Source organism: Metopolophium dirhodum, chromosome 2 (assembly GCF_019925205.1).
Source record: "Metopolophium dirhodum isolate CAU chromosome 2, ASM1992520v1, whole genome shotgun sequence".
Taxonomy (NCBI): Eukaryota; Metazoa; Arthropoda; class Insecta; order Hemiptera; family Aphididae; genus Metopolophium; species Metopolophium dirhodum.
Genome location: NC_083561.1, coordinates 33,135,903 through 33,150,576, shown reverse-complemented (window position 1 = coordinate 33,150,576; position 14,674 = coordinate 33,135,903). Strand labels below are relative to the sequence as shown.

At 33.0% G+C, this 14,674-nt stretch overlaps 2 protein-coding genes and 1 long non-coding RNA gene across 4 annotated transcripts in view; 1 reads left to right on the top strand and 2 right to left on the bottom strand.

Annotated features, from left to right (window-relative positions):
- Nucleotides 1-5,148, top strand: part of LOC132939486 (uncharacterized) — an 8,680-nt gene extending 3,532 nt beyond the window's left edge. Inside the window, exon 3 of the long non-coding RNA XR_009663988.1 lies at nt 5,026-5,148. This is a non-coding gene — a long non-coding RNA (uncharacterized LOC132939486). The remainder of the gene's footprint in view (nt 1-5,025) is intronic.
- LOC132939484 (uncharacterized) lies at nt 1,246-11,396 on the bottom strand. 2 transcript variants are annotated; one of them, XM_061006674.1, is made up of 6 exons: nt 11,258-11,396; nt 8,332-8,559; nt 7,436-7,597; nt 7,124-7,334; nt 5,399-5,594; nt 1,246-5,295 (listed from the first exon to the last, which is right to left on the bottom strand). In XM_061006674.1, exons 2-6 carry the CDS (start codon nt 8,503-8,505, stop codon nt 5,112-5,114), a joined length of 927 nt encoding a protein of 308 aa, XP_060862657.1. In that variant the 5' UTR covers nt 8,506-8,559; nt 11,258-11,396; the 3' UTR covers nt 1,246-5,111. The 2 variants fall into 2 exon arrangements, with proteins under 2 accessions (XP_060862657.1, XP_060862656.1); XM_061006673.1 differs by lacking the exon at nt 11,258-11,396 and adding an exon at nt 9,234-9,431 and having other exon boundaries at nt 1,247-5,295.
- LOC132939477 (telomerase reverse transcriptase-like) lies at nt 10,234-14,495 on the bottom strand. Its single transcript, XM_061006652.1, has one exon. The coding sequence runs from the start codon at nt 13,935-13,937 to the stop codon at nt 11,277-11,279; it is 2,661 nt and encodes an 886-aa protein (XP_060862635.1). The 5' UTR covers nt 13,938-14,495; the 3' UTR covers nt 10,234-11,276.
- Between the last annotated feature and the right edge of the window lie 179 nt (nt 14,496-14,674).

Below are 14,674 nucleotides of genomic sequence, written 5' to 3'. Positions count from 1 at the left end.
TACGGTGACTTAACGAAACAATTATTAATTAATGTAATATACTTTATTAGTTATAGTAAAAGTACATTCAAGTATAAAATACATTTTTAGGTCAAGATTTTTTAAATAAGACAATAATTTATTAAATATTATTTGATTGTTGAATATGATAATCTCATTTCAGTAATTCACAATGAAAATAGATGAATAAAGAATTTGATACTTTATTATTTTATACACAATTAAAATTATTTATGCCAAGTTGCAACGGTTGCACAAACAATCACTAAACATTTAATGAATCAATAGTGTGCTAAAGTGTGTAACATTATTTTTTATGCAACCAGTCATTGGCGGATCTAGGGTTTGATATTGGGAGGGGGGGGCCATAATCATCAAACATTTTTTTTTTACAGTTGATGATAAGTAAACAGTACCTGTAATATCGAAATATATTCAAATGGTTCAAAATCAGTGACAAAATCATATAATCCACATTAGCCATTAATCGTATTAATTATTTTATTGTGACAATTATAAACATATATGTACATAATATCAAATTTAATAATATCAAATTTTTCTACTTCGCCTACCAAGATGGCTGAGTTGCACTTATAACAGGTGGATTGCTTACTTAATATGCAGTCAAAATGGTCGGATTGCCTTCCAAGATGGCCGAGTTGCACTTAAGCAGCGAGTTACACCCAAAAGGAGTGAAAAAATTACAACTTTGCATCAGCTAGTACCAATATAATATAATATTATATACCATGATAATAAAAGCGTATATTATATTCAATTCAATTGCCTGGTAGGTAACTAATTGTCTTTTTTTTTGAGTTTAGGGGGGCATGGAATCCTGAACCCCCTAAAGCCGCTACTAAACCTGTCATTAAGATTAGACTATTATGAGTTGCAAATTATTATACCATCGCAGATTTAGTGTATTTTTGCTTATTATTTTACTGTACATATTATAAAAAGCTAAGTATTGATGATAATGACAAATTTATATTTTTTTTGCTACTCCCTTTTGCTAAATATTTCCACACAATATGTCCATGAAACTGACTAATACTTAAGGCTAAAAGGAACCTATGAAAAATAAAAATAATTAAATGATTTTATATTTTCATTTATTTCAATTTATTGAGTTTTTTTCAAATTTGGTTTGATTCGTACAGTAAACATGAAAATATGAAATGTAAAATAAGAATAAAATAATATTTTAAATATCTATATTAATAAAAATTACAAACAATATTCAATTTAACAGTTAAGATTAAAATCATATTTATAATAAAACAATTGTTTAAATCTTTAACTACACAATTATAATTTACAACCAAGAGTATGAAAAAATTAATAATTAGTAATTACATATTACACAACTATTTTCTATTATTACAGAGGTAAATAACAGATGAATATAATATCTATTATTTTATATTATGAGAACATAATACATACTTGCATATTGAATAGGCAATAACAGTTATCAATAATAGATAAAGATATATTAATATTATTAATATTAAAACTATATTTTTCAATACATTAAATATATAATACCTAGTAAATAGTAATATAACTAAGATATGACTCAGAATGTATTAGAATTAGTTTGTTACTATTTTTATTTCCTAAATAGTGAAAAGGAAAATAAAGTTATTATTTAATAAGTTTGCACACTCTTACTATATTGAAAATATATGGTGCAATATATGCATATGGTGTCATAAGAAAATTTAAGCTTAAATAGTTAAATGTGAATATAATAAATGAAAATATACATAAATTGTAAGATAGGCCAAATATTAGTAAAAAAGTTTAACTTTACTATTTAAACAATAAATAAATAAAATTAAGTTTATTAATAATTCATATAATCTTAACACCATTCATCAATATTCCCTGTAGACAAAATACACATAAAAATCATCTGACTTATTTTGGGCTGCTCCAGATAAGGAGTTAAAATAATATATGATAAATTTGGCTAAACAATTATTATAATTTATTTATGTATGTAATATATTATAATATATGGTAAATTATATACTATTGAAAACTCTCAAAAGTATCTAAAATAATTGTACAGGAAATATTCAAGTAATCACAGATCAAGAAATAATTCTAATATCACAAATTATATGCAACTACTTAACTTACTTAAATTATTATAGCTAAACAATTCATTTTGAGCTATTTATATTCTTTGGGAATTATTTATACTATTACATCATGTATAGTAAAATACCTACAAAATTAACTCAATTTGCCAATAAGATTATAAAATAAATATACTACTTAATGTGCTCGTATTTGCATTTTGCAGATTTTTTAGCAGATACTTATAATAGATTAAATATTAATACTTCAAAAATTCAACAAAATAATTTAAACAATTCAAATTCAACATAAAAGGCCTTTAAATAGGTTAGCTAAAATTATAAATAATTAACAATAACATTATTCAGAGGATGCCATACCCGCATGTGTTGTCTCCTTCTTACAAATGGATAACATAGCAAATTTACAAGCAGATCAAGGTTAGCTCCGTTAGCTTAAAAACTAGAGTGAATAGACCTATTTAGAAACTTTATGGTAATAACATAATCTGTGTTTGTATGATGGTTTTTCTACGATAATTCAATTTTTTAGCGAGTTATGTATATAGTATGAACTTAAAATGCTCATAACTCACTTAAAAACTGAAGAATAAAAAAAAAAACCCTCATACTAACACAGATAATATTTTTAGCATCAAGATTCATAATAGGTTAATTAAATCTTATTTTTAAACTAAATGAGCTAAAAATGATCTGCTGAGCGTAATTTTGCTATGTTATGCACTCGTAATACACGGAGGCAACAAATGCGGGTGTGACGTCCTCTAAAACAAGAGTTCAATAGTATAAATAACATTAAGAGTACTAAAAATTAATATTATTATTAATCATTAATGTGTAATTGTGCGAATAATTAAAATGAAATAATAAAATTTAGGTACACGAGTAATGTTAATAAAACAATAATAAATATGAGACTCAAAAAAAATCAACCAATCATATTCCACAAATTTATCTAAATTTAAGTATAAGTATTGAATATTTCAAACTCCAGCATTCTTTATATACATTAATTTATTATATTGTATGAATCAAAGTTAAGAAACCAGGGTCGTCACTCTGCTATATAGTACGTTTCTATAGTACTTCTATAGTCATTGAGTGCCTGGTAAACTGTAGTAGAAGTGTTAAATTTTAATTCAATGAATATGATGAACCATTACATATTATGTAAAACGATTCTGAGTGGAGATGTTGAGCCTGTCCCTAATATTCTAAGAATATTTTATTTCTTTTAGTTTTTCCAGATTTGTTTGAAAAGTTTCTAGGAATTTTAAACTTTTGACTCCCCAAATACCAACTTGATTCAATTTGTTACCAAAAACAACTCAAAAATTGCACAAAAAAAAAAAATACAAATTAACTCATTGTTATATATATTTTTTGATTATTGATTATTATGTTTTATTACATTTTTAGGAGCAGTCGCACAATAGAGTTATAATAAGGTATGAATGTTTTTCATTTTTAAAAGCAAGTAAGTGCCTAGTCTAGAAATGTTGACATGGGCCCCTTATTATCAAGTTGCCCCACTGTAGGAGTTATACTATTTAACAATTAACAGGACTATAATTATTTGAAGCCAAATGATTAAACCTGTAAAATTGTCCAATAGCAAAAGTCATAACATTAAGTTGTATACTCATTAATTGTAAAATATATGTTTAAGTGCTGTGTGCTGATAAATATAATCATATAAATACTTATTATTTAATATTTATGATTAAGGCCACTTAACTTTAATGTAATAAACGTTAAAAAAAACCTTTTTTTTAAAGAAACTATATCTAACTATATAATACACAATAAAATACTTTTCTTATTGGGTAAATATCTTATTTAAGCAAGATAAACAGTCAGATTCAATAATAAATATTTTGATAGACTTTCATAAAGTAAATTATAAAATTAGACTAATGTTGTATTTATATTTAATATGAATAATTATGTCATATGCCTTATGATCTCTTATCCAACTGATTTGTTTTCTATATACCTACTAAGAAGTATATATTTAATGAGTTATATTAAAATGATATATATATATACTAGATAGTAAGTAGAAACTGTGGAATCTTAAAAGTATTTTTGATTTTATTCTTAGAATCCTATTATTTTTTAGTCAGCCTAAATCTAAACAATAACTAAAATTAATTACAAATCTAAAACAAAATGGTATTGATCCATTTAAAATTTTAAATGTATGTAATTATTTACTTTATTTCAGATTAAGATTCATGTTTATTTTTTTCAAAATATACAGTAGAGTTAAAATTTACAATTATAAGAATAAAATGTAAACTAGAATAGATTTTAATAGTTGAATAAATTGATCAATCATTAAGTATATAATATATGTTATGATGAAGAATATAGTTGACTTATTTAAGTCTATGAAAATATTTAAAAACAATATTGTAGTTTGAATTTATCTTTAGATGTGTTTCATGTTATTAAACTAATTTAACTAATCTAGTGTTTTATTGTTGCTAGCCTTGAAACATTGTTGGAGTGCATATTTCAAACTTATTTGGTAGAATAAGTATCTTTATAAGCTAACACTATATTAGAAGAAGAACTGCTGCATCACAATAATATTATATTATACCATTATTAATAATGAAACATGCACTTACATATAAAAAACTGTTAAGTAACTAACAAAACAAAATTTGTTTGGAATAAAAATAAAATTTTTAGCAGTAATTTCATCATAAAACTTATTATTTCTCCATTATGAATCCATTGGTTTTATTCTAATAATATATAACTAAAAAATACATGAAAAGAAATAGGCATTATACATTGACTTATTAATAATTACCTTTTTGATGTTCATACTGCCTAAATGCATTATTTTTATAATAATTATCTTAATCAAATAAAAATGTTTAGTCTTTTTACATTTTAGACGTACGTGGTGGCTGTCGAGTACACCGGACCTTCTTGGGAGCGATCTGTAATCTGAACCATAGTTACACCCGCTCCCTTTTTTTGCTAGGACGATTTTGGAGCTGGAGCTGCTTCTGGCGGATCTGAAGGATGTGCTCTCATCCAGTTATATAAAGGTAGTTCACAACAACAGAGCATTTTAATAAAACCAGGCACTTCAATATAAAGAGACGGCGGTATAGGTATTAATGGTGAAGTGGATCGTTTGTACAGCTGATAATGAGCATTGCTAGAATGTATAAAATAACATATTATTAGTAAATATTGTAATTTTTTAATTATTTATTTATATTAACAAACATAAATTACATAAAAAGTTTTAGTTTACATACTTTCTGAATCTATGATCTGAAACACGTTCTAAGTGTGGAATACCAGAGAGAAAGAGTATAATAAATGTTGTGAAAATTGGAGATATAACAACAATATACTCTGGACCTTCAATCACATTTAATGACACAATAAAAACACCCCACCATAATACTATTTCTCCAAAATAATTAGGATGTCTAGACATACTCCATAGACCTATAATAAAATTAACATATAAAATATAACACAAATATATTAGTATCCACTATTTTTTAACTTAGCTTAAATTGTGATAATATTTTCAAATGAATTGCTTTGTTATTTATTGCAATGGAATTTCTAATTTAACATGGATCTAATTTTTAATGCCTTAGCATATTGACTGCCATTTCTATTTCAGTACATTTTTATTAATTTTTAACCAATTAAAATATTATATTGAATGTAAGTTAATACTTTTATATTATATTAGAAAATAGCGATTATAGTTAGATAATAACAAACATAATTTTTTGAAATTGATATAAGTCGCAGCATTGATATTATATTAGTTAATTATAGTTAGTAGTGTTAACTGGGATAGATAGCATCATGGGACTGTGCGGTAGTTTAGCGGTAGAGCAATCGCCCAGCAAATGAGACTCGGGTTCGATTCCTGGTCCGGTGGCTAGATTTTTCATTTTTATGTTATTCTCCCATGAAAAGTTAACAGTAGTGAGTATAATATAAAATCCATGGCTGCGACGACTTTTGCTATCGACTGAATAGAAATGTTTAAATAATAAAATGTTAACATGTATTAGTGTATAGATTTTTAAATTACAATTTTCTTTTGTTTTTAAATATATTGTGTAAAACTGTAAACAATGATTTTATATTTTAATTTTAAAGCTGGTTATGAGCATTTTTAAATTGTAAATTGTTTGCACATTTTAAAATTCTCATAACTTACTTGCTTAAAAATTAAAATATACAAAAAAACCTATGTCATTCACTAGATATTATTCTTATTTCTAATGTAGAGGTAATAACTTTCTAATGACTTTAGATATTTAGTAATTGGTCAAGTCAATTCACTCTAAAATTAAACATAACAGAATTAAATAAATTATTTAGAATGTACAATTTGCTATGTTTGTGAGACGGAGACAACACATGCGGATTGGCATCCTTTTAAGTCTAATGCATGAAATTATTTCACAATTATATTTTAACATTTACTTAACCTGCGCAATATAAATTAAAAATACAAATGATTTTATTTATAACTGTAAATTTTATAATTGGCAACTAGTATGAATTATTTTTAACAAGAGTGCAATAACTAATGAGTAAAATAGTATAATAGAATAGTTATAATGAGTATTTTCCCTAACGTTCCTTAACGTTCTATACAAAACGTATGGATTTTATTTAAATTTTAAAATAAAAAATTTGTGTTTGAACTTTGAATATTGATAATATTGTGATGGTATGAAATTAGCTGTATTTAAATATCAAGTGTCAAGTATAAGATTATGGTTATTAGTGAACGAAGCAAAAAAAATAAAATTTTTTGTAGATATTTATGTTTTGCTAACCCAGAATTATGAATTTAGTAACACTCATAATGATGACTAATGATCTAGTTAAAAGGTTTGTAAGTCTTAAAGGTGTGAAAATATATGTTTAATAGAAGATATTAATTAAGTGCAATTGTTTTGACAATAGCACTATGACAGGATAAAAAGCATTTTTTGACTTACCATCATCGCACCATTTTCCTTTATTCGTCTCTTCACTTCTAAAGGCATACTTTTGTAAATCAGCAAACGTTTCAATAATGAAGCCAAAAATGAACACACAACAGCCAACAGTGTCTAAAGTTGTCATGGTTTTTGGTGCTCCAGTTTTTATGGAATTATGGGGTGCATTGATAACAATAATAGGCAAACTAACAACAAGCACCCAAATAGCCTGAAAAATAATTATAAAAGTCAAAACTAAATTAGTATAACATAAAATAAAAAAATAGTTTATAATTAAATACAATCTGTTAAAATAATAAGTAGTCGTACTTGAAATGTCCAAAACACAGCAAAGCGAATCATATTGCTACGTCTGTCTGGAAATGTTGCATCTCTTCCAATTTTTATTATTCGATAAAATAAATAAGAACTTAATCGGGCACCCCAAATACATACAAATAATGTTACCATAAATTGTCGATTATCATGTGTCTAAATAAAAAATAAAATAAGTAGTAAATATCTAAATCATTAACATCTACATAAAATAATTAAACTATGCTTAGTCAGTTCTTTATTATTGATCGTTATAATATTACTAGAGTATTTTTTTTTTTGTAATAATTAGTAATTCCCAAAATATCATTTATTAATAAACTGATATTTTTCTTTCAATTTAATATTTAATATGTTTAAACGTTGCAGTAAATAACAGTTTGACATTTAAATATTATAATTTTTAAAATATATATTTATATTTGATGCATTCGTCATATTATTATGAACAATTTGCTTAAATAAAGGGATTTTATATATGCAACATTATTGCAATATGTTTAGTTGCCTATACTATTTTTCTTCACTTTCATATAAAATATTTTTGGACTCAAACTAAATAATTAAAAAATATCATCATATATGTTTTATTAGTAAAAGTTAGCTTATTACTTTAAAAGTAATTTTAGATAAACATAAATTATATTTTGGTTAATAAAAATAATTACATTTAATTTGGTTGTTAAAAAACGTTTTACTAACATAAACTTGGTAAACAAATCATTTGACTATTTGTTTTAAACAATTTTATTCACATTGAATATTAGGTATATTGTTATTTACTAGGCACCCTTGTCCTCATGTGTAACTAGTATTTAATTTGCAAGTTTAAATTAACCAATATTAATAGTAATTAATATGGTATAAAGTAATACTTGAGCATATTTTACCTGAGCTAATCCATATGTTAGCAGAGCCACTAAAATGAAACTTATACCACCAGCAAAATCAGCCACTTTATCATACTGAAATGTTACAGCAATAGTGAAAAATAAAAGTTGCATAGCCACAACAACAATGGCACTAATGCCCAAATGATATTTATCCAATACCGCGACTGTCATTCTGATGGCTCATCTACAAATGTGTAATGCTACATAATGTTCTTACATAGGAACCTGTAAAATTGTTTGAAAAAAAATTCTTATTGAGATTACCAGAGGTAATTCGGACCATAATGTGACCCTTGAGGTGACATAATGGGCCTATATGGATAAATCATCTGAAGAAACGAAAAAAAAAAGAGTGAATATGTTTTTCAAAACTATTTCATTATAACTCAACTTTGATTAAACTTTGACAACTATCAATATTTTTGCGTGACACCAGTTGTACCACAGAATAGATGAAATTTATCTAGTCTGTGGTTGTACGCTTTTGATATATACACCCTATTACTTCCCCCCCCCCCCTAAATAGGTAACTGGTAGTAGATTAGTGGGAAAGCATTATAATTAAAATGGCAACTAACATATAAAATACATTTCAAATTTTATAGAATTGCAGAAAATTTGAAAAACTGGCACTGGGTTGTTTAACACCAACTAATCTAATTAGGTACCTTGAATTACTGCTAGGCTTTTAATTTATGTATGGCCTAGAACTTAAATGATTTTCTAGTAATCGTAATATGTTTTCACTACAATTAAGTATCAAATATTTGGAACGTAACCACTTTTTATTAGTTGGTGTTAGACAATAGGTGCCGAAGACTCGTCATTCGCCAAACCTTTGAGTTCTACACTTATACCGTAGAAAAATGCTTGGATAGTTCGCTTTACGAAGTACTTACGAGTTGTGAGCACCTGATTAGGTAAGGCGGTATCGCCACCCAATTTCGTCGTAATGTAACAATAACATGGATTATGGATATTTAAAAATAACCACGACTGACAGGTAACAACTAACAACTACAACTGTCAACTATAATAATTTATGAACCAACGACTTCGGGATCCAGCTATTCGATTTTCGAGATCGAAATATTATCAGTTTCGTTGTTGGAACTTGACTATCAGTCGTGACTCGTGAGTGTGTGTTGTACATAATATTATTATAATATTATCAGCTGGTCACAAACCGCATGCGCAGGACGCTACACGGCCATTTCTTGTCTCCGTCTTACAAGTGCGTAACATGGCAAATTTACGTTCAGCTGATTTACGTTTAGCTCCGTTAGTTAAAAATGTCGAGTTAATCGACCTATTAATTGGATATTATGAAACTTGTTGATAAAAAAATTGTTCGTGTTTGCATGTGGGTGTTTTACGATAGTTAAATAACGTAAAGTTCAATTTTTTAACAAGTTATGCGTATACAGTATAGCGTAAATTAAAAATGCTTATAACTCACTTAAATCCTTAATCATCATAAAAAGAACCACATACTAACACTAACACAGATAATGTTCTTACCATCGATTTTCATAATACGCCGATTTACTCTAATTCTAAAACTAAACGGAGCTAAACATGATATCTTGAGCGTAAATTGTCAATGTTACGCACTTGTAAGACGGAGAGAAGAAATATCCTCTAATGAGAGTACGAATATCGCAGTGCGAAAGCGAAAGTACTAGATGTTGCCAACTGGCGGCAACTTCGGAACTTTTCTACTTTACGAGACACCCCTTTTTTGTGTTTTTTTCGGGAAGGACTCAGTTTTTGGGTGACAAAAAATTTTGGTAGAACCAGAATTTGGCATAAGTTTTTGACGAAAAAATGCAACAAAAAAAGTTGTCCCGTATAAAGAGAAATCTTGTATTACATTTTCAAAGCTTAGACATAAATAGAACACTTTTATACATTTCTAATCCAAAATAATTTGCAAATTTCGTGTATTAACGAATTTTGTCAACATTTTAACTTCAGACGCTCATAAAAAGTTATTGTTGATTAACGCTCAACTTTCATTTAATTACAAAATGTGGAACATTGTATTACATTTTCAAGTTTTTTGACAAGCATAAAATATTTTATCCACAATAATGAAAAAATAAACTAATGGAACTCAAAATTTTCTTATGCTTATAAATAGCTCAAAAAGAGTTGCAATATTTAGTAAAATGTGTGGTGCGTAGAAATTGCTAATATTAACAATAAACATTCAGTGAAAATTTCAGGTATCTACGCAAATTTTTTTAAGAGTTACACCAAAAACCAAAATCGATTTTGTCGAAACCCAATTTTGCGTAAAAATTCCCGTTTTTCCTTAATTTATTTTTAATTTTTCAAGTAATGAGTAGGTATGAACATTTCGTTTTCTTGAGGTATTTAACGGGGTCTTAAGAATTATTATAAAACGAATAAAACAAATGATTTAAGTATAAAACCCCTTGCTGAAGTAAGAGCAGTAGGTATATAAAGACAGTCTGTCTCTCATCCACATTCCGGACCGCCACCCATAATTTTGTTATGTAGTAAAGGCCTATGGATTCTTATATTATCTATGTGTCTGTAGACAGTTAGCCATAGCTAACTTTTAAACCAGAACCTCGAGTGACAACACAGTCTCATCCACATCGCAACATCGGGGTTTACCATTTACCTACCACATACCATATACCTTCCGGCTTCTATACGTACAGATGTGCGGTTTCATTACAGCATAATATAAAAGTATATGTGAGCCTATATCAGTTATACCATTCGCACAGAAAATAAACGAATATATTGTTAACAAGACCTTAAAATAGGTAATCAAAACTAAATAATTATATTAACACCTAAATTATTATTATTATTGAGAACACGACACAATGATATAATAGTGGCCGACTATATACAATACAATTAATATATCAATAACAAATATTACCACAGGTGCGAGTCTTTCGTTAACCGAACATTTTGGCAAAATCATGACGTCTCAGGGCGGCCCTCAGAATGCGAGTGACGCACTTTCGTCCGACGGCGGTCTGCGTTACCCGGATCCGATGCACGGCCGACGCGATGCGACGGTCGTCAGGCGAAAAATGTGTGCGGAACATGGTGGCGTACACTTCGTATACGATCCACTTGCACTGCATAGGCGTGACGGACGAGTACCGGACGACGGTGCGCGCGTTGGCGTACATGATCCGGGCGATGGCGCGCACGATGTTGGCGAGGAACACGGGGTTCAGGTGTAAAAAGTACTGCTTGACGGCCGTGACGACGGCAAACGCCTTGTACGCTACCACCGACGCCACGTTTCGGGCCACGGTGGCCGCCGAGTTGAACGACTTGCCGACCAGCACGCCGGGCATGACGTGCCAGTTAGGCCGGCCAACCTTGGTGTACAGGGTCCGGCCCGGCTGGCCGCGGCCCAGCCCATAATCAAAGAAGTGCAGTGGCCGTCGATTCCGGTACCCGGACGAGTCCTTGGTCACCTCGCCCGTGGCTGCGTTCAACCGGAACCCCAAAAACTTGACCATCCTACCGCCAACGTCACTGTTGTCTGCGTTCGTCTCGGTTTTGGACCGATTAATCCTGAGTCCGTACTCGTTGAACCCAGCGCGCATCGCGGCCAGATACCGGAGGGCAGCGTCTCGGTCAGGCGACACAAACAGGTAGTCGTCGACAAACCGGTACAGCTGGCCGCCCGACCGACCATCCACCAGATCCGTTAGCCGGGCAGCATGCAGATCGGAAAGCAGCAGGTCACAGAGGGCCACGGACAGCCGGTCGCCCTGCACCACGCCTCTGGTCATACCCCACCGGCAGCCACCCCGCTCCACGGCGTTGCAGACTATGCAACGGCGCACCGCGTCCCAGATCCGGAACAGCGGCACCGCGTCCGTCTTGTCGTGGAACACCAGTGACCCGACTTGGAACTCGGGAGTTGGCAGCCCGCCCACGTAGCGACACTTCTTGTAGTACACGGAGCCACCGCCAATTTTCACTACGTCCACTGTGTGCACAGCCACCATCCGCTGATTCTTGCCGAAACGTTCCTTGATCCTGTCCCGGATGACCGTCAACAGTTTTTTGTGAACGAAGCTTGTAAACGCGTCCCGGAAATCGGTGCGCACGTAGAACAACGCGGGGGTGGCGGACAGACGCTGGGATTCTTGTAGCGCCTTCCATCCGCGGAAGAACTGCGGCCTCGTCACGGATCGGTATTCGGAGGGTCGAGTGCGCGACAAACACTGCAGGAATGTTTGGCAGTTGTCGGTTAGACGCTTCTCGTTGCTGCCCTCTTTTCGCCGCAGCTTGAATATCAGTCGCACTCCGTTGGGTTTCGCGTACGGGCACACTTTCCAGTTCCTGTACGACGACGACGTTTCCGGGTCGTCGGGCTGGATTTGTTGGAAAAATTCGCTGTTGGCAGCCATCAGCGGCGATATTTTTTTGTGGCACATGTCTGCCCACTTGGCTTTAACCGCGTACGCGACGCCGTTGGTGGGCGTGGTGGTCGTCACGACCCGGAAGCAGTGGACGATCCGGCCAAACACAAACACGTTGGTCAGCCACACCAGCGTCTTGGCCGCGATCTCGGCCCGCCAGTCCGCGGCCACGTTCTCCAGCCATTTGATCTTCTTCACTTTGATCTTGTGCACGATGTGCTGCACTGCGAAGTCGTGGAACTTGCCACCGTTCAACACCCGGCACACGTTGTCGCAGAACTGGTCACGGTTGCCGGCCGTCCCAAACACCTCACGCGGCACGATCTTGCAAACCACCGCCTTGGCGAACGACTTGACCCTGCTCAATGGCACTTCGACCGACGAACAATCGCCCACCACGTCTCGGTAAATGTTCCAGTACGCACGCGAAGTGTCCTTATCCGCAATCACTTTGAGTTTGCGCGCCAACCGGTCAAGGCATGGTCTAGCCCTGCTGCAATCTAGCTTGGCGGCACGCGGACTGCCTTCCGCCACGCTGACGACATCGGTGTTCAGTATGCCACCCAACATGTCAGCCGAATTTTGCCGTCCGATCGGCTGAACTTTCTGCAGTAAGCCCGCGATGTTGAAGTATTTCTGCGACGGTGGTTTCGACTTCGACGGCCGCTCGGCCTTCCATCGCGAATTGGCCCGGACCCGGAACGCCTGTATCACTTCGTACCGGCTTGTTGACTGTGACGGCGATCGCACGCAGTAGTAGACGTGTCTGCCAAGCGGCACGAACAGCAGACAATCGAACAGCAGGCGACGCATGACGCGAGTCCCAACGATTCTGTAGAGCTGGGCCCACGGTTCCATTCGGATCAGGTCGCTGATGGTCATCGAACACAGGTAAGTGTCCCGAGGGCCGTCGTCTCCTTTACCGTCGACCAGCTGTGGTTGGATCTTGCTGTCACAGTACAACACGAACTCGTCCAGGCTAACAGAGGGCCCGTCTACGCCGCCACGGTTCCGGTAGAAAACTTGCACGTCGTAACAGACGATCACCGAATGGAGGTTTCGCAACACCGCCGCGTCCATGGCGAACATGGTTTCCAGCGATTGCGCTGCAAGCAACAGGAACTCCGGCAAGCTGTTTGTAACGAACTTGTTCAAGTTCGTGGCCGGCATCACGGCCAGAAATCGTCACACCTAGAAGTCAGATTCGAGCCACTTGCATTTTCGAAACTATTAACCACTGCGCGACGATCGAATATTTAGTATTAATTATTTACCACTTTTTTACCATTTTAGTTTTAATATATAACCTGCGTTTTTATCGACAAAAATACGAAATCAAATGAATGAAAGTAGGTAGGTACCTATCAGACACAAAACCGTTTATCTAAGCAGTTTTGAGTTATGACAATACAATTCCAATGTTAAGAGGTATCACTCCTCTTGTTCTTCCACTGAGATAACAGCACAAATATATACATATACTCGTGGTCGTGACATGTACTTTTAGAAATATGATAATATAATATATAATAATGACTGTGGATTAATGTGTAATTAACAGACTTCTACAACCCACGGACCACGGACCAATAGATCCAATAGGTCATACTCATAGATAATATAAGATATATACAATCTTCCATTTGAATTAATTAATTAAACAAATCTATGGAAGAATCTTCTATTATCTATGCATATCACATGATATAAATCTGGATATGATGAGCTGTTATCTCGGGGGACCCAACTGCCCGATGCCCATCACGAATCGGAAGGTACAAGTTGTCTTCACCAGATTGAATTTTTTTTTAAAATTAAAATACCGTATAGTTACCGTTGGTTGCACTGTTGACGAGTAAGCTGGACTGTGGTTGGGCCGCTGTAGTTATCATACAGTTTATTATTTT

Bases quoted from the DNA above. Each gene is read 5' to 3' on its own strand.
- LOC132939484 (XM_061006674.1), bottom strand. From the start codon at position 8,505: ATGACAGTCGCGGTATTGGATAAATATCATTTGGGCATTAGTGCCATT. The intron at 7,598-8,331 runs GTAAAATATGCT...TTTTTTATTTAG, and splicing joins TAACATATGGATTAGCTCAG to ACACATGATAATCGACAATT. The intron at 5,595-7,123 runs GTAAGTCAAAAA...ATTTTATTATAG, and splicing joins AGGAAAATGGTGCGATGATG to GTCTATGGAGTATGTCTAGA.
- LOC132939477 (XM_061006652.1), bottom strand. From the start codon at position 13,937: ATGCCGGCCACGAACTTGAACAAGTTCGTTACAAACAGCTTGCCGGAG.